Source organism: Leopardus geoffroyi, chromosome D2, assembly GCF_018350155.1.
Source record: "Leopardus geoffroyi isolate Oge1 chromosome D2, O.geoffroyi_Oge1_pat1.0, whole genome shotgun sequence".
Lineage (NCBI taxonomy): Eukaryota > Metazoa > Chordata > Mammalia > Carnivora > Felidae > Leopardus > Leopardus geoffroyi.
Window position 1 is genome coordinate 16,684,298 of NC_059334.1, and position 25,408 is coordinate 16,709,705.

General features: G+C 44.4%; 1 protein-coding gene across 5 annotated transcripts in view; it reads right to left on the reverse strand.

The window, feature by feature from the left end:
* Positions 1-25,408, reverse strand: part of DISC1 (DISC1 scaffold protein) — a 357,158-nt gene that overhangs the window by 200,469 nt on the left and 131,281 nt on the right. For 4 of the 5 annotated variants that reach the window (XM_045437359.1, XM_045437358.1, XM_045437357.1 and 1 more), the window contains 2 exons: positions 18,064-18,118; positions 13,266-13,368 (listed from right to left, as the gene is read on the reverse strand). In XM_045437359.1, the coding sequence (XP_045293315.1) occupies positions 13,266-13,368; positions 18,064-18,118 (158 nt within the window). Of the gene's footprint in view, positions 1-13,265; positions 13,369-16,509; positions 17,236-18,063; positions 18,119-25,408 lie in introns of those variants that run through there. The other variant, XM_045437361.1, reaches the window with a different exon arrangement.

Genomic DNA, 25,408 nt, shown 5'->3' on the forward strand with positions numbered 1-25,408 from the left:
CCTTCTGCTAGGAAAACCCCCAGTCTCTTTATCGCCTTATTCTCGTTTCGTCTGCTGCAAACGTTCCATTGACCAATTCGTGTCCCTGTGAAACACAATGACACAAAAGTGTCCGAGTGAAATCCAGGGAAGCCACATGCTATCATGCCATTCAAATATCCAAATGTCAAAGAGAAATGGAAAGGGACGAGCCGTTGGAGTCGGCCTAGACCTCAATTCAAATCCTATTCCTCCTGTCACTCAACCTGCATGACCTTGAGCAAAGAAAGAGGCATGTGCAATTTCAGGGCAAACTTCTTATAAAATCTGATTGTACTAACACCTGCATCACAGGTGGCTTCAAGAATAAACATGAAATTCTGTAAAGCACTAAGTAAAATATATCACACACTGAATTTAGCAAGATTGCGGGATACAAGGGCAATATACAAAAGCAATTGCATTTCTAAGCATCAGCAGCAAGTGGTCTATGAATTTTTTTAGAATGCCATTTACAAGATTTTAACACTCAAAATACTTAGGGATAAATTTAAAGAAACATGTGGAAGACCTCCACACAGAAAACCATTTTTAAAACTCCTGAAAGAATAATTAAAGAAGACTTAAAGGAATCAGAAAAATAGAAACTATATATACATATATTGGAAAATTGAGTATTTTTAACATTTCTACTTTCCTCAAATTCATCTATTCATTTGATACAATTCCAGTCAAAATCTCATAATGGTCTTTTGTAGAAAGTGACAAGCTTATTCTAAAACATAAAGGAAAATGCAAAGGCCTGGATCAGCCAAAAAAAAATCCTTGAAGTAGAACGAAGAGGAGATATATTACTTGATTTCAAAATAATGCTGAAGCTACAGCTCACGACTGTATAACATTGGCATATAGATAAATAGATAGACAAACAGATCAATGGAATAGAATAGTCCAGAAGTAGACCTCACACAGTCAACTGACTTTCAACAAAGCGCCAGAGTAAGTCAATGAGGAAAAGAGTACAATGGACCCCTGAACAACACAGGTTTAAAACATGTAGACCCATGTAAACATAGATTTTTTTTTATATAAATACAGTAGAGTGCTGCAAATATATTTTCTCTTTCCTGTGATTTTCTTAATAACATTTAACATTTTCTTTTCTCGGGGCACCTGGGTGGCTCAAGTCATGATCTTGCAGCTCGTGGGTTCGAGCCCCGCATCAGGCTCTGTGCTGACAGCTCAGACCCTGGAAACTGTTTCAGATTCTGTGTCTCCCTCTCTCTCTCTGCCCCTCCCCTGCTCACGTTCTGTCTCTCTCTCAAAAATAAATGAACATTAAAAAAATTTTTTTACATAACATTTTCTTTAGTTTACTTGATTATACGAATACAGTATGTAATACCTGTTGCATAAAATATGTGTTAATCAACTGTTTATGTTTATTGGTAAGGCTTCCGGTCAACAGTAGGCTACCAGCAGTTACATTTTTGGGGAGTCAAAAGTTATACTCTGACTGCGTGGGGGGCCGGCACCCCTAACCTCCACATCGTTCAAGGGTCAACTGTATTGCCAACAAATAGCAATAGAACAACTAGCTAGCGAGATGGAGAAATATGAACCTTGATCCATAGTTCAAATCATACACAAAATTTCATTAGAGACAGATCACAGAGCTACCCGTAGCAGCAAAAACTATAAAGCTTCTAGAAGAAAATACAGAATACCTTTCTGACCTTGGAATAAGCAAAACTTTGGTTAGGACCCAGAAAACACTACCTATAAAAAAAATAGGTAAGTGGACTTCATCACAATGATAAAACCTTTACTCATAAAAAATACCATTAAGAAAATGAATAGGCAAGCCACAGACGGGGAGAATATATTTGCAATACGTCTATCTGACGAAGGAGTGGAATCCTACAACTCAGTAATTAAAACACAAATGGCCCCATGGAAAAACAGGCAACTGACTTTACAGGGTGAGATATGCAAAGGGCTGGTGATCCTATGACAACATGTCGGTGTCTCTTAGTCAACAGAAAAATACAAATTCATGCCACTGCAAAACCATTCCAATGGCTCAAGTGAATGACACCAAAGCCCAAGGTTGTGGACTCCTGTGCATAATGGGAGGGTCAATGGCACAACCACCTTGTGGAGACTTCTGTCCATGTCTCATAAAGTTAAAAACACACCTACCCCTGGACCCAAACATTCTACTTCCAGGTATTTACCCAGGAGAAATGAAAACGTGTAATCAAAAATAGTTGTACTCAAAAGCTCATCGTGGCTTCACCTGTGGTAGCCCAAATGAAACAAACTAAATGCCCATCGAGGGGAGAAAAGCAGACGCAGAGGCACATCTACACAACAGAAGACAACTCCACCACAAAAAGGCACAAGGGCCTCATACACACGGTGATGTAGGAATCTCTCAAAAAAGAAGAAAGAAAGAAAGAAAGAAAGAAAGAAAGAAAGAAAGAAAGAAAGAAAAAGAAAGAAAGAAAGAAGGAAGGAAGGAAGGAAGGAAGGAAGGAAGGAAGGAAGGAAAGAAAGAAAGAAAGAAAGAAAGAAAGAAAGAAAGAAAAAAGGTGCAAAAGACTGCATATCACATGATTCCATTAAGTTCTAGCACAGGCAAAGCTGATCCATGGTGAAAGATATCAAAACAGAGGCTGTCTGGGGAAGGAACACAAAGGTGGCTTTTCTGGAGTGATAAAAATATCTGCATAGGGCTGCAGATAACAGGTGTCAAAATTCCTATAATGGGGCACTGAAGATCTGTGCATTTCACTGAATATAAATCATACCTCAATAAAAAAGGAAAAATATATTAGGGAAAATTTTAACATGAAACTTATACTATCAATTAAGAAGCATATCCTATTAACGAGCCCTCTGTAAATAATAGTTATTGCTACCAGAGGGCTCCGTGATGCTTCCACAATAAAAGCTACAAGCCTTTTCTCCTCAATCTCTTACCACATCCCTATGAAGGAAGTTAGGCCCTATGTTATCTATTCTGAAATGCACGCTTTGGTTTTCACATGTTAACATCTCTGAAGTGGTGATGCCTCTTACAGTTGCTATCAGGCAGGAGGTAGTCTGGATGAAGCTGTTACTGGGTGACTGTCTTTCTTGGTGGCTTAGAGGACCATCTGCAACCCCCTGGTGTCTCAAAGTACAAACCATTTAAGGATCATTTGGGACCTGGCTGTTGCCATCTATTGTAATGGATCTGTAAGATCAGGAAAGCACCGACACTTAAAACTTCAAGAATGGTGTTGCAGCTTGGCAGAAACCTATAGAACCCCATAGAAACGGTAGTTCATTCTTAGAGGATAAAGACTTCCATCACCAATAGTTTCACTGCCGCAGAGGATGAGAAAGTGTGAAATAACCTGAGCTCCGACCACTTGGAATTGAAATGTGATTCAGAACACTCAGACTCTGAACATGAAGACATTTTAGGAACACCCTAAGTGATTAATTTTCCTCTTGGAAGAGTGATACATGACTTTTCAAAAGCCTAAATACATCTAGAAGAACTATTTTAATATGTATAAAATAAAAATTCAAAGCTATAGAAAGCATATCATTGTTTAGTTGACAGTGATTTTTCTTTCGTAGTAGTGTATAAAATAACAGTGCATTTTATGTTCACTGAAATACAAGTTGTTATCTCTGCTTAACAATCAGGAAAGCTGAAATCTAACAAAAAAAAAAATATCTTGCTGAGGTTACCTAGCAATCAAATGGAGGGCAGGTTTCCAACTCAAACATAACTCCAGAACCCTTCTTCGGTACTATAAACTATGCTGTTTACTTCTTTATTATTAATAGGCAGATTTCAACCCGATATAAATGGGAGAAATGTGACAAAATATTGTCCCACTTTAAAGGCATTCTGAGGGGCACCTGGGTGACTCAGTTGGTTGAGCGTCCGACTTTGGCTCAGGTCATGATCTCCGGTCCATGGGTTCGAGCCCCACGTCAGGTTCTGTGCTGGCAGCTCAGAGCCTGGAGCCTGCTTCTGATTCTGTGTGTGTCTCTCTCTGCCCCTCACCCACTCATGCTCTGTCTCTGTCTCTGTCTCTCTCTCTCTCTCAAAAATAAATAAACATAAAAAATAAATAAAGGCATTCTGGACACCTAGCACATACATTTCTGTCACTGTAATCCATAGTGCCCAATTCCATGACTGGATAAATATCTTTTGAGATGCTATTTATTGGCTGCCCCTATAGCGGGCAAATGCAAGAGACAAGGCACCACCCGCTTTCCAGAAAGTACCATTAAATAAAGAAGAGAAGCCGTATTCTAGGAAGTGGACACATATGCACTAGGAGAGCTCAGAGAAAAAAGGCTGTTCCAGAAGGTGAAACAGAGGCAGGTTTCATGAGGAAAGAATGTTAAGGTTTCCAAAAGAAAAAACGGAAACGTGGTTAGAGAGGAAAGGGCTTGGCTTCAGAGGGTGGTATGAGGCATGTGGCCAAGATGGAGACCAGACCCACAAAAAAGCTGGATTCAAATGGTAGAGGGTCCAAGATGCCAAGCTGATGGGCTTGACCCGTTCAGGAAAAACAAAGTCCGGATAAGGAGCGCAGTCTGGACTTCCATGAGCTTTGAGCTGGAAATAGCAACACAACTAAACCGTTTCCTAGACCCATGATTTCTTTCCCAGTGACCAAGTCAGGGCCGCTGTGGGATGTATTGTGGACTTCCACAAAGAACCCCGAGTTTGGTAAGTACGGAGTATCCATTCGGGAAGATGAAGAAAGTTCTGGCCCTGGATGGTGGTGATGTTTGCACAATGATGTCAATGTACCTAATGCCACTAAACTGTAACTTAAAAATGGTTAAAAGGGCAAATTTTATGTGTATATTTATCTTATCATAATAAAAAGGTATCCTTTAAAAAAAAAAAAACAAAAAAACAAAAAGAACCTCAAGGGACATGCCATGTTCCATGGGTGGTTTTGGGAAGACCAGCCCAGAGGTGTGACTGCCTCTAGACAGGGCAGCCACGAGCACAGGGTGATGCTTTCAAATGTCCCTTCCATGGCTGGGCTCAGGGAGCCCCAACCTTTCTGCTGGGGCATATTTTCAAGCAAGAGAGGTGACGAAAAGTGAAGTGGGCACCACCTGTGTCCCCAGAGACACCAGGCAAAATATACCCCAGTGTGTAATCTCCTCTTACGAACAGTTCAGGGAGAAAAGACCTCTAAAAACAAACCAGAAAAGACTACACAGGGCAAGTGCCTGCCTAGAAGCTTTGCTGGATTTATAGGAAATACATCCTCAGATACCCCTGCAACTCACAGAAAGCTCTAGAGACGGAGCGCCTTAATAAAACATGAAAGAGATCATTAATTAAAACCTGGGTCCCTTCCTTGATCCTGAGGGAAAATGCATGGTGACAGACGTGTAAATTTTATGTATGCAGAAAGAGTGTGAATTCCCAGAGAGACAGTTAATATCGCAACCGAAGCCATGAGAAAATGCTACACTGCCCCCGGTGAATATTTTATAAGCATTTTGGTCTCAGATCCAAGCCCATGAGGTAAATCCTGCTTGATTTAGCCCTCCTTCATTACTGAAACTGGCCAAGGGCTCTGTGATGAAAATACAGAAAAGTAAACGCTGATCCCTGAAGGGAGTCCCATCAGTGACCCCGTGACCCCAATCTCTGTGACTCTAATGGGCCCTTTCCTAAATGCCACAGGAGGATTTGTGCAGATGAACGTCCTGCCTTTGCCATCATCCCACACATACACCAGGCTGCTCTTCAGCAAGAGAACAGTACTTGGGCCTTCACAGAGATTTTTTAGAGAACCTGTCAAAGTCTTTTCTTCTACAAATGCCACAATTAAAAACCGCCAGGGGAGGGGCACCTGGGTGGCTCAGTCAGTTAAGAGTCTGACTCTTGATTTTGGCTCAGGTCATGATTTCACAGTTTCGTGAGATCAAGCCCCTCATCGGGCTCTGCACTGACAGACCAGAGCCTGCTTGGGATTCTCTGTCTCCCTCTCTCTCTGCCCCTCTTCTCTCTCTCTCTCTCTCTCTCTCTCTCTCTCTCTAACATAAATAAATAAATATTTAAAATTAAAAAAAAAAAAAACCCAGGTTAATGCCAAAGCCAAAACTGATTTTACCCACTGTGTTCCTTCTAATTTTATGCTGTATCCTAAACTTAAATATCTCCCTCTTCTACTTCACAGTATCTCTGGGTTTTTTTTTTTAGGTCATTTTTTGAGAGTCTGATTTTTTTTTTTAATTTTTTTTTTCAATGTTTATTTATTTTTGGGACAGAGAGAGACAGAGCATGAACGGGAGAGGGGCAGAGAGAGAGGGAGACACAGAATCGGAAACAGGCTCCAGGCTCTGAGCCATCAGCCCAGAGCCTGACGCGGGGCTCGAACTCCCGGACCGCGAGATTGTGACCTGGCTGAAGTCGGACGCTTAACCGACTGCGCCACCCAGGCGCCCCGAGAGTCTGATTTTATAGATTACAGGAACCTTGTTATAGGAATAGTCTCATTTAGCCTTCTCAACAAGCCAGGATGGGGACCTTATAATGACTGTCCCTGATTTCCAGTTGAAGAAACTAAGACCCAGAGAGTGACCTTCCCAAGGTCACAAAGTTTTGGAGTTCTAAGATTCCATTGGAGGTTACTGAATTTGAACTGGGTTCTTCCAAGGTCACACTGGTTGCTAATACAGCTCAGTAAGTCACTTGGTCAAAACGTGAAAATGTGGCCACAAATCATCCATAAAGGGAGGGAGTACAAAGGCAGCTGGAGAATGAATCCTGTAGGCTGTGTCACCCAGTCTCTAGGCCTCACGTGACTTTAGGGGGAAGCCACACACACACACACACACACACACACACACACACACACAGCACTTGCATAGGCCCACAGACATTTCCATCTGTAACGATTCTCCTAAAATTATTCATGTTTATATACTCAAATTTCAGCTATCCTTCTTTACTGGAAAAAAAGAAAGAAAGAAAGCCAGTGCTGAAAATCATCAAACTCCAAAAGTAATAGAGTCCTGCATCTTTTTTCTGGCACAACGCCATATCTTTTGGGGAACGCCAAGCTCAAGTACACATGGTTCTAACAGCTTGAGAAAGCGTAGTACCTGGTGAGAGGCTGAATATACAAACAGATAATGGCCAGATCATTTCTAGAAAGAGCACTCTGACCCACAGCCTGCAGAACCTGTCCAGGAAACGAACACCCAATCTACAACAACCAGTCCAGGACCCAGGCTGCTATAAGGCAGGCTTGTAGGAAGCCAGGTTGCTATTTCTAGTAACGATCCAGGAAACAAAAAAGTCACTTCTGTAACAATTGGTCCAAGATGGCAGGATTGTATTAATAACTGACAGCTTCCCTAATTTTTGTCCCTGCTTCCAGCCAGAGAGAACCAAACATGCCCCCTAACCAATCACACAGGCTGCTGTAAGTAGCCCGCCTCCAGTATCCCCAGCCTCCAGTCGGAGCACACCTGAAGCCTTCCCTTTTCCCCACTACAAAGCTTTCCCACTCCTCCACCCGCCTTTGAGTCTCTACCAAAACACAGGTGATGGTGGCCGACTCCCTTGCTGTAGTAACCACTGAAACAGCTTTCACTTCTCATTCGGTGAGTCTTGTTTATTTCTACACGGGATAGATACCATCTTTGAAAAATCTTTGCTGGGCCTATCATCCCCTCCAGTCACTGATCCAATTTTTTTAGAGACAGTGAAATATTTTGCGCTTATCTGGAAAATCTAGTTGATATCTAGATAGCCTTCCATTTAGACACCATTAGTGCAGCTAATTTTTATTCTCTGTAAAGGAAAAGTTGAATTGGATAGAACCATCGTCTAAAAAAAATTGGCTTGGAGTATCATAGACATCTTGACATGCTACTTAAGAATAAATGATTATCTGAACTATTTGTTCCTTGGAAACAAATAACGGGAGGCAGGTGGGAAAGAAAATATACCACAAACTGAGGGAAGACCCAAGGGAGGTGTGAAAATAACAGATTCTGAGGATCAGCAATCAACAAATGAGGTCCATTTTTTCTTAACATAATTAGTCTCACCGACTGTCTCCCAAGGGCCAGGCATCAGGCAAAGCCCAAGAAAAACAGGGGAGAGTGACTCAACAGATGGACGCCATCAATAACAGTGGATGATGCAAGGAGAGAAAGGCTGGAGCCAGAAACGCGCACAAAATGTCAACATCAGAGCAGTATCAGAAGGGGGGCATCAGAGAGCCAGGCTTTGATCCTAGCGGAGGGGAAATGGTCACAGCATGGCAGGCCCCGTGCCAGAGGAAGACTGGGATGCTAATCAGGTTACAGAGCACAAATAGAGACAGAGCCCAGTTACAGGACCTGGGGACCCATCCAAGGACTGGGTCCCAGCAGTGGTGCAGACCCAGAGGCCAACATGCAGGAAGGATGCTTGCTGCTGAGACTTACACGTGAGTACCACACTACTTAAATACCTTCTGTGTCTGGGCCTGAAAAGTCCTGGGAATTGAAGGAGCATTGAGGAGGCCACAGCTACAAGAAGGGAGGCATGTGTGCAGAGGGTGGGACTGGACTGAGTTAAGGCACAGGGCTCATCCCTAGAAGCCAGCAGTCGGGCAGGGGTCCAGCGTGGTGTTAAAGGAGATAGGCCCGAACTTCTGATGTTGACATCTTAACCACAGAGCCCAGATCAGCCATACCCACCACACAAGGTGAGGGCCATCCCCTCACCTTGCCTCCCAAGCAGCAGCAGCCTAGCAAGGGGCCAAAGCAATCAATCTGTGGGGCAGAGGACAGAGTTTTCAGTGAGGGTCACAAAGAGGTTAAGAAGCCCTTGTCCAGGCTGGGCTACTCCCCCCCCACCCCTTTTTTTAGTTCAAATTTTTATTTAAATTCCAGTTCGTTAAGGGACACCTGGGTGGCTCAGTTAAGCATCTGACTTTGGCTCAGGTCATGATCTCACAAGCTCATGGATTCGAACCCCACATCGGGCTCTGTGCTGACAGCTCGAAGCCTGGAGCCTGCTTCATATTCTCCCTCTCTCTCTCTCTCTCTCTGCCTCTCCCCACTTACATTCTGTCTCTCTTTCAAAAATAAATAAACATTTAAAAAAATTTCAAATTCCAGTTAGTTTACAGTTCAACACTGGTTTCAAGTAGTTCATCACTACATACAACACCCAGTGCTCATCACAAGTGCCCTCCTTAGTACCCGTCCCCCACCCACCTCCCTTTGTCAATCCTCAGTTTGTTCTCTATCATTAACAGTCTCTTGTGGTTTGTTTCCCTCTCTTTTTTCTCCTTCCCATATGTTCATCTGTTTTGGCTCCCTTGTCTGAAAGTGGATTCTCCAGCCCCAGTTGAGTCACTCTAGCTGTCCCTGCCAAGGCCTACCCAAATTGCAGATTCCTGGGCAAAATGAAAGGTCAGTGATGCTTTAAGTCACTAAATCCTGAGGTTGATTTATTACACGACAATCGATAATTGAGAACAGAGAACAGAGTTTGGTATCTGAACGCTGCTGGAACAGACCCTAAAATCTGAGGCCCTGATGCTTGCACCAGGTGGCAGGCAGAAGCCTCGACAGGCCTCGGTGCAGGCTAAAACAGAAGCAAGAAAAATATAATTGGAAGCTGGAAGAAAGGGGATCCTTGCCACGTAGTGATGGAAAGTTTGGTAACATTACCAACTGAAGGAGTATAGAAAAACTTCCTGGGGTGCCTGGGAGCCTCAGTGGGTTAGGCGTCTGACTCTTGATTTCGACTCAGGTCATGATCTCATGGTTTGTGAGATCAAGCCCCAAGGCAGGCTTGCATTGGCAGCACAGAGCCTGCTTGGGATTCTCTCTCTCCTTTTCTCCCTGCCCCTCGCCCCCTTCTTGCACGCACACACTCTGTCTAAATAAAAGTAATTAAATAATGGGGCGCCTGGGTGGCTCAGTCGGTTAAGCATCCGACTTTGGCTCAGGTCATGATCTCACAGTTCGTGGGATTGAGCCCTGCGTCAGGCTCTGTGCTGACAGCTCAGGGTCTGGAGCCTGCTTTGGATTCTGTGTCTCCCTCTCTCTGCCCCTTCCCCGCTCATGCTCTGTCTTTCTCTGTCTCTCAAAAATGAATAAACGTTTAAAAAAATTAAAATTAATAAATAAATAAATATAAAGAAAAACTTCCTAATAAATTTAGTCATATGGCCAAGGAGACTCCAGGCAGAATGCAGACGTGCCGACTGGCTTCCCGTCACTGCCTAGGATACAGTGCAAGAAAAGAGAAGCGAGTTAAAGAATACATTGTTCAATATGAAGGTGCTAGGATTTGCTGAATCTGAAAATAAAACTACTTTCTTATTCCTAGTCTCTGGAGATAGCAAATGATTCTCGAAGGAAGAGAAGGTCTCAGTCTATAGATCAAATCAAGGGTGGGAGATTTAACATGGTGAATCATAGAAACTTTCAGACAGACACAAGGCCCCCTGATAATCTTAAACACACTCCCAAGACCCTCTTCATTCAAGAGTGCGTCCAAGAATCCCAAAGGCTTTGCCCCTCAGCGTTCTCACAGATGGCCCAAAATGGAGGAAGGCTTCTCTTGGAGAAGTACGTCATGGCTTTTGTCTAAAGGAGTGAGGATTTGCCATTCTGAATGGACTGGAAGTGTCCTGTCAGGATCCTGAGGGAAGTGCCTTTTCCCTGCTCAGGTTCCCCCACCCCCACCCCCGCTGTGGAGTATAGCTCAAAAGGAAACAGAAACCACATTGTGTGCAGAAGACGCAAAAGAATGATGACCACCCTGGCCCTGGCACGGCCGGTGAGGAGACCCCATTGGCTGGAAAGCCTGTTCACCAAGGGCCTGCAGTGTCATCCAGAAACAGAGAGGTAAGAAGGTAAGCTCCCATCCCAGCTAAGTCTCCCATCAGGCCTCACCAATTTTCTCAGCTGATCAAAGAACTAAGCACAAAACCCAGGCCCCATATGCAATATACCATCTCAAGAATTTTCCTCGGGATTCTAAAAAGAGATTACTCACATTTGAAAGAGGGATATCTCTGCCGCCTGAATGATACATCTCCTCCCTTGGGCTTAATAGAGACACATCCACCTGTATTCCTCAGGAAGATATATGGATTAAGAAAGGCAAAAACACTAACTCAGAAGCAAGATTGTGTTCAATCTTCTTTTTTTTCTCTTAGAAAATGGGGCCATAATTCCAAGTAAATGGCATGTGAAGCTGTTAAGAGCCAAGCCCCACATTCACATTTTGATGTTGCGCTGGTTGTAAATAATACGCCTGACTGCATCAGGAACCAAATTGCTCGTTAACTGCCAACATTAGTTGTTTAATGATCTGAATACCAGAAGATGCCAATTATTGTATTCCTTCTTAAAATGCCATTTAAAACCCATACATGTAATTATTATACCTTTTCGTTAAATTTTTATGATTCTTCTGAATCTGCTGAGCTGGAGGCTCACTCAACCTATAAAACTCAGAGAATACTTGAAGGATGTCATTATGTAACTAGATTAAAACTCCATTTGTCGGGGCACCCGGGTGGCTCTGTCGGTTAAGCATCTGACTTCGGCTCAGGTCATGATCTTGCGGTTCATGAGTTCAAGCCCCGCGTCAGGCTCTGCGCTGACAGCTCGGAGCGTGGAGCCTGCTTCAGATTCTGTCTCCCTCTCTCTCTACCCCTCCCCTGCTCATGCTCTGTCTCCGTCTCTCTCTCTCAAAAGTAAGTAAACATAAAAAAATTAATAAAAAAAAACCTTCCATTTGTCACACCTGGACTTGAGTCCCTGCTTTGCCACCACTGAGCTGACTGAGTGAACTTAACCAACAGATATACCCTCAACCTCCTGATCTGTTCACTGGGACCTCAGTATCTCTCCCACCTCTCCCACCTACCTCATACAGCTGTTGTGAACATAGAATAAAATAACAGCACACAGGAGGGGTGCCTGGGTGGTTCAGTCAGTTAAGGGTCTGACTCTTGGTTTCAGCTCAGGTCATGATCTCACGGTTTCACGAGTGTGAGCCCCAAGTCGGGCTCTGAGCTGACAGCATGGAGCCTGAGTGGAATTCCCTGTCTCCCTCTCTCTCTGTCCCTCCCCCACTCATGCTATCTCTGTCTCTGTCAAAATAAATAAATAAACTTAAAAAATATATAGAGGAACGTTTAAAAGCATTCTTCAAATGACAGGGTAAGATACTATTTTCAGAGACTTGTGTTTTCGACCTACTAATTAATGGGAAAATATATTCCTAATAACCACCAGATTAAAGAGGGATTATGATCCACTGAGAATCCTCCAGAAATCTAATATCTCTGACTAGTATGTTGAATGAGTACATCACCTTGTCTCATGTCATCGTTTTCTCTTCCTATAGGAAGGGGCTGACCACATCCAACAAGCTTCACGGAGCCTCTGCAGCTACATAATGCTGTACAAACATCTGCTAGAATTATATGGCATGAGGATTAACTCTAGTCTCTCAACTCATAAAGAAACAGAAACTGGGGAGTCCAAAACATGGTACCTACACTGATAACTTATCTTTTATTATATGTGCCTATGTAGTTTTATTTTTTTAAGTTTATTTATTTTGAGAGAAAAAGAGACAGCATGAGTGGGGGAGGGGCAGAGAGGGGGGAGAGAGAGAATCCCAAGCAGGTTCTGTCCACACTGTCAGCACAGAGCCCCATGTGGGGCTCGAACTCACGAACCCGTGAGATCATGACCTGAGCCGAAATCAAGGCCGGATGCTTAACCGACTGAGCCACCCCGGTGCCCCTGTGTATATGCAGTTTTAAGAGTCTTATCCATCCCTTTACAAGATGGCCATGGTGGGGCGCCTGGGTGGCTCAGTCGGTTAAGCGCCCGACTTCAGCTCAGGTCATGATCTCGCGGTCCATGAGTTCGAGCCCCGCGTCGGGCTCTGGGCTGATGGCTTGGAGCCTGGAGCTTGCTTCCGATTCTGTGTCTCCCTCTCTCTCTGCCCCTCCCCCGTTCATGCTCTGTCTCTCTCTGTCTCAAAAATAAATAAACGTTAAAAAAAAATTTTTTTTTTTAAAAAAGATGGCCATGGTGCCCATTTACTCCATGAGTTTTAGTGAAACTTCCCACAAAAGCTCTGAAATGTCCAAGTCTGATATGGGTTATGGGTAGGAGGTTACTCGAGGACAGAGCCCGGGTGTGGTGGCAGCCGTCACTACTCCGTTCAGCTGCTTCAGTGTCGCACCGTGTTCAGTTACCTGATACGGCTAGCATTTTGGCTTCAAGCAGCGCCGGCAGTTGGATTTCAATATCATTTACTCTCTTCCTGAGAGTGCTGCAGATTCTCTCGCTCATACACACCTAGAAGGAGAGAAATGGCCATGAATCATCGTTTACTCAGGTAAAACTCAGAAAGCAATGGAGCAGCCGGCCAGAGGCTTCTTTCTGCGTCTGCAAGTAATTAAGAGGGGTGGTAAAGAGTGACTGAAGGAGAGTTCTTTAAAAGCAAGCAACGTAAACAGACAGAAGTAAAAGAGGAAAGAAGGGAGGAGGGAAGACGGAAGGAAGGGAGGGGGGAGGACTAAATGAAGTGGGCATCGGGGGCACACTTCAAGCATTAGGTCCCATACCTTCACCACATCTAAACGCAAAAATGACAAGAGTTAACACACCAAAGCGCAACCACAAACCACAATAACCTCACCACTCTGCCCACTCCCTCCTCAGGGTTACTCCCGCCTGAAATACTCTTGACCCAAGTGACTTAGCCCACTCACACCCTTCCGGCCTCTGCTCACACACTGCCTGGGAAGAAAGGCCCGGCTGATGAGCCATGGACGATGGCAACCCCCTCAACCCTCCCGTCTTCACCCTGCATGATGGTTTTCCATAGTGACTTCTCCAGCTGACACTATTTGTTTCTGTTCCTCAGTTTTTCTAGAATCTCTGTCCCCTAGGATGCAAGCTCTCTGTGAGCAGGGACTTTGCTCCGTGTCTGGCACACAGTAAACAGTAAGTAAAGGTGCACAGCAATTGAGATCAAGGGCAGAGCGGCAGGCTAATTACTAGTAGATGTTGTCTAATGAAACTTTAAGGGCAGATAGTTGCTGGAAAGTCATATTTGAAAAATAGATAAGGAGACCTCAATGAGCTCTTTAAGTTTTATTATGTATTTTTCCAGGATGCTCCAAACACTTCCTGTGTTCTTTCTTTGCTCTTTCAAAAATAGCAAAAATGTTAAATCTCACATTCCTTTTCCAAATGTCTTAGGTTATCTTTTACTTTCTTTGAAACTGAAACATCACATTTCTTTTCTTTTATTTAAAGCGAAACCCCAGGACGCCGGGGTGGCTGAGTCGGTTAAGCATCTGACTTCGGCTCAGGTCGTGATCTCATGGTTCATGAGTGCGAGCCCCGTGTCAGGCTCTGTGCTGATAGCTCAGAGCCTGGAGACTTCTTCAGATTCTGTGTCTCCCTCTCTCTCTGCCCCTCCCCTGCTCACACTCTGTCTCTCTCTCTCTCAAAATAAATAAACATTAAAAAAATAAAAAGCAAAAACTCCATATTCATTTGATATCTACACTCAGATAAGTGAGCTACCTAGAAAAACATCCAGTTCAACAAAAGCACACAGCTCAGTTGAATAACAATGAACATGTGTACAGAGACATTTTGGGTGTTCCACAAAGGATGTTACCTAGAAACGTCCCCCTCTTCTTGCTAAAAATCTGATTCCATTCAAAGACTAAAATTAACCCACTTGGGTTCACAGAGCCCAGAGAAAATACAAAATTTAATTTCCCCAGAAGAATCTAGATCTTGCTAGATACCATCGACTTTAATTGTTGTGCTTATCTTAGACTTAAATTGAAATTATTTTTGGAATCAAAGCAGACCTCACCCATCCTGCCTAAAACATTATACTATTTCTTTCATGGCCTTAAATATGTTCTTTTCCATAAGCAGCTGTAATTTCCCAGATCTCTTTATAAAACTCATTCTCTGATGAAGGCGACAGTGTGGTGGCCTCCACACCAAAGCTGGAATCAGCAGGGATGAGCGTCCCCATGTCCCAAGTGATTAATTCCTAGACCCTCACGGTGGTCCTGACATTTGTCAGGAAGTCAGAACTGGTTGTTAAAAAGAAGATGCTCTGGATTCCTCCTCCCAGCACCCGGTCTCAGGTTGGCCCAGTGCCCGACGATGGCTCATCCCTTTCCATCCGTCTAAGAATGTCATCGGAGGTCCGAGAACACTGCTGCTAAGTCCGTAACACGTGCCATAATTCTTATGTCTCATCCAAAGTCCGTCCAGTCTTTCTGATTTTGGTAACAGTTTCTGTTAATCATAATTGGGCCAGTTTCTCCTTTGTTGAGCAAACCTATCCTTCAAGCAGTCACTATTAATATGAAACAGCTTCTCTAAATCTTATTAAATTGCAATGTACCTTCTTTCAGGCACTGCTGGATGTAATCGAATATCTACCAATCTCCAGCTATTCCATTTATTTCTAACTATTTCTTCCATCTCATTTATCCTTTAATTACCTGGTGTGGGTAACCGTTAGAGTCAAAGGAATGTAATGAATGAAGGAAGGCCCCGTCTCTCTTTGGGGGAGGAATCAAAACAATATCAGGTCTATGTGTCTAACATACTGAAGGAAGAAAACTGGGCCAAGCTGCAATTTTTACCTCAAGGTCGTGAGTCAGTCAAGTCCAGAGTGCAAAGTTGTTTTTTTGTGACTGAGCAGTTTTGTTTCAATTCCGTGTGGACTCATCTATGCCCCCCACACACACACAATCATGGCTGTGTGCACATACATAGCCACTTATACACACATACACGCCCCGGAAAATCTGCATCTCCTTTTAATTTCCAGATAAAATTGGACCCTGAGGAACTCATTACCAAATAGAGCTTTCAGATTTACACTTTAAAATCTTAGATATGAATTCCTTAATCTTATGGAAAAGCAAGGGAATTATAAGTTTTTTTGTAAGTGCGTGAGAGCAAGTACGCAAACAAAGCCAATCACTTTCAGCATTTGGGCAAATCCAAGAGCTTTCACAGTAGCTGGAGATTATCAACAAATCCTACTATCATGTGCATATGTCACTATGTGTGTGCACAGTATAAAATGTCCCGTAAAACACACTCATACATAAACACCATGTGTATTTTGTCATTGGCACACCTGCATGCTCACTGCTGGGGCAGGGACTCGTTCAGATTACACACAGCATGTTCCAATACTCAATAAGCGCCCAAACACTAGAGTGATTCCACCTTTTAATTCTGGGCAAAAATTAGGATGCACCTGGGGCGCCTAGGTGGCTCAGTCGGTTGAGCGTCTAACTCTTGATTTCAGCTCAGGTCAAGATCCCAGCATCATGGGATCAAGTCCTGAACTGAGCTCTGCACTGAGTGTGGAGCCTGCTGAAGATCCTCTCTCTCTCTCTCTCTCTTTCTCTCTCTCTCCCCCTCTGCCCCTTTCCCCCACTAGTGCTTGCTCTCTCACTCTCTAATTAATTAATTAATTAATTAATTAATTAAAAGAAATTAGGATGCACCTGATAAATGGCACGTATTTACATCAGAAAATCCAGGAGAAGGAATCCTCCTACCCCCTGCCCCGTGCAGAAAGCTGGGGCCTCTCCTCACCTCCCCAGTGGCTCCCCCTGGAGGTCACCTGGCAAACATCCATAGAACATGAACACTAGTCGACAACATCACCGAAACATACAAGGTATGCCCTCTAGCACTTTCCCTGCTGCTTCACATGACAACGTGGGTAAACCGAGCCAGTCTCCCTTGAGCAGGAAAGAAGGTCTCTCAGCACATACAGTATGAGAACACATGATAAAAGCCCTTTACCAGAGTCCTACCAGGGGGATTCAGCTCCTGACGTGGCTCCCAATAAAGCAGTGCCTCAAATCTCATCTTGCTCTTCTCCAGGCAAACCTTCTGGCAGGACATAACCACCCATCAAACCACTGCTGTGTGATTTTGTAGCAAAACCATTTCATGGTTTTTGGTTTGGTTTTAGTTTTGGATTTTTTTTTTGTTGTATTTTTGTTTGTTTGTTTGTTTCTGGAAACAGACACAAAAACTGAAAAAAAGAGAGCCAGAATAATCGTGGACACTTCTGCCGACAACACAGCCCCAGTCTCAGCTCAGCTGTGGTGATCTGTGAGCCCCTTGGCAGGTCTTCCTGACCTCCCCTGGGCACTGAAAATGAAAAAAAACCATTTCTTTCAGGACAGTGGATTCTCATCTGCTTTGCTCTTTGCTCTGAAACCCATTCTTTTTACATCCTGGTCATCTCCTAACCACCCCTGGCTCCCAGACTTAACACAAATAATTAACAATTCCTACCCAGTTCTGTGCCACACATGTAGTAGTTCACAGAGTAATTGATCCTTCTCGGTCACATACAACTATCTCTGCAGGGAAGCATTCTGTTTTGTAAACTGTGGTTACCCTAACTAACCACGACATTGACTATTTAATTGACTGTGTGCTCCCAGGGAATAATGCAGGAGTATGCTCTCTCCACACCAACCGAGGGCCTGATATGAAGTACACGTGGCAGTGAAAATGGGCAAAATGACTCTGAAGTCAACTTAAAAAGTTTAGAACACAAACACCTACTACGTCTTTTCCAAACTTGTTTGTGCGGATCCCTGAACCCTGTCCTCCTGGAAGAAAAGCAATTGATTTCTTTGATTACTCCCATCCCCAAAGCCTCTTCATGCAAAAGCAGTTGAGAGTACCCAGAAGCACTCATTTCTGTCCCCTAACACTGACAGTTCCTGGTGAAGCAAAGGCCAAACCAATCAATTGCTGGGGGACCACAAGCCAGGACCCCCACCACGGAGCAGCCCTCGCTCCCGGCTGTTTGGCCTCGTCACCTGGCCTGTAGGATGGCTTTGTAAAGTCTACACTTCTTGTGGAGCCATCAGCTAGACACAGAATTTCATGTGAGCTAGATATCACATAAGTTAAAAAGATAACTTTAGAGACTTCTTTAGAAAGTGGGTATAGAAAGGTACTTACCTTAGCGGTGAGTTCCTTCAGTGACAAGTTGAGGGTTTTTATCCGTTCCCGGAGGCTGGAAGAATTAGAAAGAAGACATTGGTCTTCTTGGATCATAGTTCAATACCACCAAATATAGGAACACAGTGAAACAGTGAACCTTCCATCAGCCCAAAGGCTCAACAACAGTGGGAAACATGATGCCAGATTGGTTCCATTTGACTGTGGAATTAACATGTTGCTAGGAAGCAGATTTCTCCTCCCTAATTACGCTCTACTTTGGCTAGTACTAAAATCTGTTATTTCCACAGTGCACATCTCCATACTGCATAGATAGGGTGAAGGAACAACCCAGATGTGCTCCTCCTAGCAGGAAAGAATGAAAATGTACACAGGATGGTCTACACAGGGTCGCATTTCACAGGCAGTAATCAAATATGATCTATTCAGCTACACTGTGCAATCCAACAACTATGCACAGAGCACTGTGTTTAGCAGTGAGGTGGAACATATAGGAGATACGTGTATTTAAAGGACATCTGACATAGGTTATCCTCACTCTCTTTAGGCTTATCCCTTCTTCTTTTTTCTCCTAAGCACTATCCACCTTGACACTTCTGTTATTCAGGTAATTTCTCTCTACCCCCACGGGAATATAAATTCCACCACCGCAGCAACTGTCAGTTGGGTTCACACCGTATCCTCAGTGCTTAAAACAATTCCTGCAGCGTATAAGCAGGCATTCATTTGAGATCTGCAGAATGAATAAATGAACGAAGGAATGAATGAAACTAAGTATCAGACCTTATTTCCAATGTTGTTACCAAAAGAGAGGAAGTACACCCAGACAATCAACTCCAATATAAAACAAGATGAAAAATTACTATTAAAAATAGAAATCCAGTGTTAGGGGGCGCCTGGGTGTCTCAGTCGGTTAAGCATCCGACTTCAGGTCAGATCATGATCTTGCCATTCTGAATTCAAACCCCACATCCAGCTCTGTGCTGACAGCTCAGAGTCTGGAGCCTGTTTCAGATTCTGTGTCTCCCTCTCTCTTTGCCCCTCCCCTGCTCACACTCTGTCTCTCTCTCTCTCTCTCAAAAATAAACTAAGAAAAAAAGAAAGAAAGGGAGAAAGAAAGGGAGAAAGAAGGAAAGAAAGAAAGAAAGAAAGAAAGAAAGAAAGAAAGAAATCCAGTAGGATCAAACTGTTACATAAAGATTGTCACAGGCAGATACCGTCTCCAAGGGCACAGTGGAGACAGTAAGTTAGGTAGCGATTTAGGAAAACAAGTGATTAGGTGGAAAGCTTCCTGGAAGAGGCAGAAAGTGAACTGGGCCTCAGGGGGAAAAGGGAAGGATGAAACTCCAGGGAAAAGATGAGGCCAGCTAGACCATACGGTTCACAGAGGTGAACTGTGATGGATGAGAAGGGGAAAGACTGTTTCTAAAGGGAGGGAGGAGGGGCAAGGACAGAAGGGGAGAAGTCTGTCTGCATCTGAAATGTGTGCTTACTCGTTTAGGAAAATAAGTGGGGGAAACGCTAATGTTTGTTTAATCTCAGTGGTGGGTAAATTAGTGTATGTTACATTTTCCAATGTGTTTAGAATATTTACAGTCAAAACAATCCTTAAAGGAATATCAGGGACTGGCTCTAGTCAATACTGAAGGCCGGGTGAAGGAGTTCTGAGCTTTATTCCACAGGCAGTGGGAAATTACTCCAGTTTTGAGCAGGAGAGCAATAAGAAAGAAATGGGGCTTTTCAGGAAAATTAATTGGGCAGCACTGTGAGAGGGGGTTTGGAGGGAACGCTGAACGGGACAGACCAGGCAGGCACCTTCAGCAGAAACCCAGCTGTGAAGCCGAAGGGCGGGCACAGAGCATGGAAGTCAGGAAGGAAAGGAAGGCCTGGAACCTTTCATTAGGTTGATGCTGAAAAGCATAAGCTCTGGAGTTTTTTGCTCATCATTCATTCATTCATTCATTCACATACTCATTAATTCTTTCAATATCTACTGGGCTCCTAGTAAGTTAGGAACTTGGAGCATAAAGACATGGTTCCAGCCCTCAACAGCTCACTGCTTCTCAACAGTAGCCAAAAAAGAAAAAGAAAAAGAAAAAAATTAAAGAAAAGAAAGTTACAGGTACTAGAAGAGCAAAATGGTGAGCTGCAAAAGTGAGAAGGTCAGGTTTCCTGGGGTGTGCGGGGGGCGGGGGGGTGGCGTTCGAAACAGCTGCTGCAGCAGGGGTTGCAAACGATGACAGGCAGGTTGCCAGTCTGCCCGCCTGCTGCTGTTCTTCGGCTGTACGAACTGGTTTTGAAAGTTGTCGCCTCCACCATCTGTGACTTCTGAGTACAAGCAAGTTAGTGCCCACTGCAAATGCCCTAGAACTGGGGCAGGCCCATTCTAAACAAGTCGTCCCCACTTTAGACCTCCGTCCAGCAGAGGAGGGGAGCCCAGGCCAGCCGGGGTCGGTGGAGAGCTGACAAACAGCAGGGCATGAGGCAGCAGTTTTCTGAATCCGCGAGTCACCATGTGACAAAAATCGGTGTGGGAATGGTGGGAAGGCGCATGTGGAATCCTCCCTGGAGAATTCTAGCCGGCTGGATGGGGACTGGCTCTTCTGAAGGGAGGTAAGTTTGGGTGGCATGCTAACGCAGAGGGCAGGGAGAAGATGCCCCTTGAGATGCTGGGGAGAGAAGGGCAGAGGGTGCCAAAGATGCGCCTGGACCGATTCTGCCTGATTCCAGAGGCAGCACTAGCTTCCTGCTGCTAATGTCTGCTGTCTGAACTTCAAACTTGCCGAGGGCGGAGATGCACTTTCCCTCGCCAGGCTCATGGGAGCCCATTCAACTAATAATTTTTCAGCAAACGGTTCACCACGAAATTGATGCTGCGTGAGCATTTAATAGTATTTTATAAGGAGGTGTTCCCAGCCACACACACAGACCAGTTCATGCATTAACAATGAAGACAGATAGGTATCGGGTCCACCCGCTGACCCTGAAAATGTAGCTAACCAAGAGGCAGTGCCTTTAGCTACTGCTCAGTAGGTCAAGCACTAGCCTTCCAGGGGTTGACACAGTTCGTTGGTCTTGGCTCAGCTCTGGTCCTATCCCAGAAAGAAGATGAGTCTCCTCTCAAATATCCATGTTAGAGCAGGGAGGCAGTGATGCGGATAATTGAATGCATTGTTTCATATTTGATTTGATTTATATTTAATTTATTTAATTTATGCTGTATTGCTTTTTGCAGTAGATTTACCTCCCTAATTATGTTTTGCTCAGGCTAATATTAACATTGGTTGCATCCCTGGGGATGAACGCAATGAAATGAAAGCAATGGGGGGGGGGGGGACAGAAGAATATGAATAATCTACACACCAGGCTAGTGGTTTTCAAGCTATTTTTAGTAGCAGAACTCTTTCCAACAAATGTTACATAGAACCATAATATATAAAATACGCAACAGGAGATCCGTTCTGATTGAGGGTGGGTGCCTGGCCTGGGGTACAAACGATGTCACAATGACCCCACACACTTAGTGTTCTACCATCACACTGTGGCCCCTGAGCCAGGATTCCAGGAGCAGGAATTCAAATTGAAAACCATCAAATTAGAGAAGTTAAATGTTTGCAAACAAGAGTTACATGTACCTCAATGATTAAAACTCATCCCCATGTTTGTTTCAAGCTTGTATACTGTTAATGACATTAAGAACTGTCTTCTCAGATCCAATTACACTGTATCCTAGAAGCACATATACCGTCTCCACAAACAACGTTTTAACAAACACACGAGACCTCACTTACTCAAATGTATCTTTTGTTCAAAGCAGCCATGCTAGGAATAGGAGCGTCAAACATTTATTGAGCGCTTACTACGTACCAGGCACTTCTCCATATTCCTCACACACATTAGCATTTAAAATTCTCACAACTCCATGAAATAGGTACTATAACATCTACATTTTCAGACAAGAAAACTCAAAAGAGAGATGTAAGTACCTTTCCCAGCGTTAACCAGCTGGTAAATGGGTCAATGATGACCCAAGCAGTTCCGCTGTCTATTCTCCTGACCGCTAGCTAACTCAACCCGTACCACCTCTCCTGGAAGCCGTTGTACTTATTCAAACATGCTCTCATTGTCCAGACTGGAGTTTAGAATCCTACTTTATTATTTTTTTATTTTTTTAATGTTTATTATTTATTTTTGAGAGAGAGACAGAGCACGAGTGGGGAAGGGGCAGAGAGAGAGGGAGACACAGAATCTGAAGCAGGCTCCAGGCTCTGAACTGTCAGCACAGAGACCTACACAGGGCTCGAACCCACAAATTATGAGATCATGACCTGAACCGAAGTCGGGTGCTTAACGCACTGAGCCCCTAGAATCCTATTTCAGAATTACGTTAAATTGAATGCAATCAATATCATGATTTGTGAATGCACATTATTCTTCACTCACAAACTGGTGTTTAAATCAAATGACCAAAATTCACCTTCAACACATGAAGTCTCAGAAAAATCAAGACTGCTGGCAAGAATGTGCTGCAGAGAAAGCACATCAGGGGCAGATGGGTCCGGAGCTAGTGGTGACAAAGGGAAATCGAGGGCAAGGAGGTCAGTTTTGAGTGGACTGTGTTCCCTGCACCCCAATTCATTAGTTGGTGTCCTCATCACGGACTTTATTTAGAGACATGGTCTTTACAGAGGCGATCAAGTTAAAGCAAGGTCATTAGGGTGGGCCCTAATCCAGCATGCCTGGTGTCCTTATGAAAAGGGAGAATTCAGATACAGACAGACACACACAGAGAGGTGACCATGTGAAGACACAGGGAGAAGACAGTCATCAAAAAGTCAAGGAGAGAGGCCTCACAAGAAACTAAAACTGCCGACACCTTGATCTTAGACTTCTAGCTTCCAGAATAGTGAGACAGTGGATTTCGGTTATTTAAGCTGCTCAGTGTATGTCATACCTTGTTAAAGTCGCCCAAGAAACCTAACACAGGCGGGATTTTCAATTTTCAACTGAAATTAACACACAATTAATCATATGTATTATTAAGATCATACATACTGGGTCCAACATGAAAAAAAGTCACTTCCTTATGTAGCAGCAGGCAGACAGCAGACAACATGATATCTCTTTTGTTTGCTTCAGATTAACAAATGGTTTCATGCTCTTTTTTTAATAAGTTTTAAAAAAAAATTAATGTTTATTTTTTTAATTTTTTAATGTTTATTTATTTATTTTAATATTATTTATTTTTGAGGGACAGAGTGTGAGTGGGGGAGGAGGAGAGAGAGAGAGGGAGACAGAATGTGAAGCAGGCTCCAGGCTCTGAGCTGTCAGCACAGAGCCCGATGTGGGGCTCGAACCCAGGAACCGCGAGATCATGACTGGAGCCGAAGTCGGATGCTCAACCGACTGAACCACCCAGGGTGCTCCAATATTTATTTATTTTTGAAAGAGACAGCAAGAGAGAGAAAGAGAAAAGGGCAGAGAGAGAGGGAGACACAGAATCCGAAGCAGGTTCCAGGCTCCCAACTGTCCGCACAGAGTCCGACGTGGGGCTCAAACCCAGGAACTGCAATATCATAACCAGAGCCAAAGTCGGACGCTTAACCGACTGAGCCGCCCAGGCACCCCAAGACGGTTTCATTTTCAACCCACCCAAGTGGCAGACCGAGAGAGGTTACAGCAACAGACATATGCAGGATGTGAATGTTCTCATTGGTAGCGTGGGAACTACGGGTTTGAGGGGCAGCCATAAGAAAATTTCACATAAGAATGCCTTTGATTTAAAAAAAAAAAAAAATGATTAGGAGACCACTGGGTTAGTACAGGAGCTCACAAATAAATGCCTGAGCTTCAGGTTAGGGATGAAAAGGGGCTCCCTGAAACACTCCTGCAATATCACGGGAATGCTACTGCTGGTGTCAAAAATATCAGTAATAAAACATTCAGTTTGGGGAGAGACAGATTGCTTTTCAGCAATAACTAGAAGGGGAAAGGGAATGGGAGTCAATTGTGGTAACTAATCTAAACAGTACAAGCCAAGACTGGTCAAGGGCCAGGAGGAGGCGTGTGCGGGAGACCCTCAGCCCAGTAATCTGGGTTCGATGCCTCAGGGTGAGGAACAGTTCTAAGGAAGAGCCACCTGTGCCGCTGCCACTCTGGCCCATGGACACCACCTCTGAACTGGTCCCCGCTCCGCCCTCACCACTGATCAGCTCAGATCCTGCTCCCGTACACCCAGGGAAAGCCGAGGACCAACGCAGCCGCCTGCCATCAAATCTCTGACCGCCTCTCCCACAAGGCCCACTTCGCTGGCTCTGCCCCGCCACAGAGGACTGACAGCTCCTCCAGTCCGCCCTGGCGGGGGGGCGGGGGGGGGGGGGCGCAGGCCCCTCTGTCTGGACGCTCCCGCTGCCCCCTTCCACCTTACCCCCTCAGTGAGCCCCGCCTGACTACTCCATGTCAGATTGCAAATTCACATCCTCTCCTGTTTCCTCCTCAACAACAGCATTCACTACCTCCTAACCCACTGTGCGGTCTACTTAGTTATTATGTTTATTGTTTCTGCCTTCTCCCACTAGAAAAAAGGCTGCACAGGCGCAATGATCTTCTGTGGATGGCGCACAGGGGGCGCTCGATATTTGCTCCCTGGGTGCTAATCACCTTCTTGTCTTCTTCCTAAGGAATACAGTAGTCCCTGCCTTGTTTGTGGTCCACCTTCCACGGTTCTAGTCACCGGTGGTCAACCAGTCTGGAAGCAGGCGACGCTCCTTCTGAGGTCTCGTCAGAAGGTCAATAGTGCACTAACTGCTACGTCACAACACCTCCATCACCCGCCTCACTTCATCCCATCACGGAGGCATGTTTTCATGTCACGTCATCCAAGAAGGGGTGAGTGTAGTACAAGAAGATATTCTGAGAGAGAGACCACGTACACATAACTTTTATCACAGTACATGGTATAATTGTTCCATTTTATTATTAGTTCTTGTTCATTATTAGTTATTGTTGTTAATTTATAACTTAAACTTTATCATAGGTATGTATGTAGAGGAAAAAACACAATATATGTGGGGCTCAGTGATACCCACGGTCTCAGGCATCCACTGGGTGTCTTGGAACGCATCCCCATGGATAAGGGGGGCTGTGGTAGGTGAGGCCTCGTGGGAACCCTCACCTCTCTCAGAGGCACCGTCAAAGCAGGATGGTGGGAGGTTCCACCTCTGTCCTCACTTCCACTACAGTCCCAGCATCAGTGAAGATTAAAGGCCATGATTGATCTTGACCGTCCTGCTGTAGGTGGAGCTTTATATGAGGAAGAAGAGGTTTAAAACCCAGCGTCTAGGGG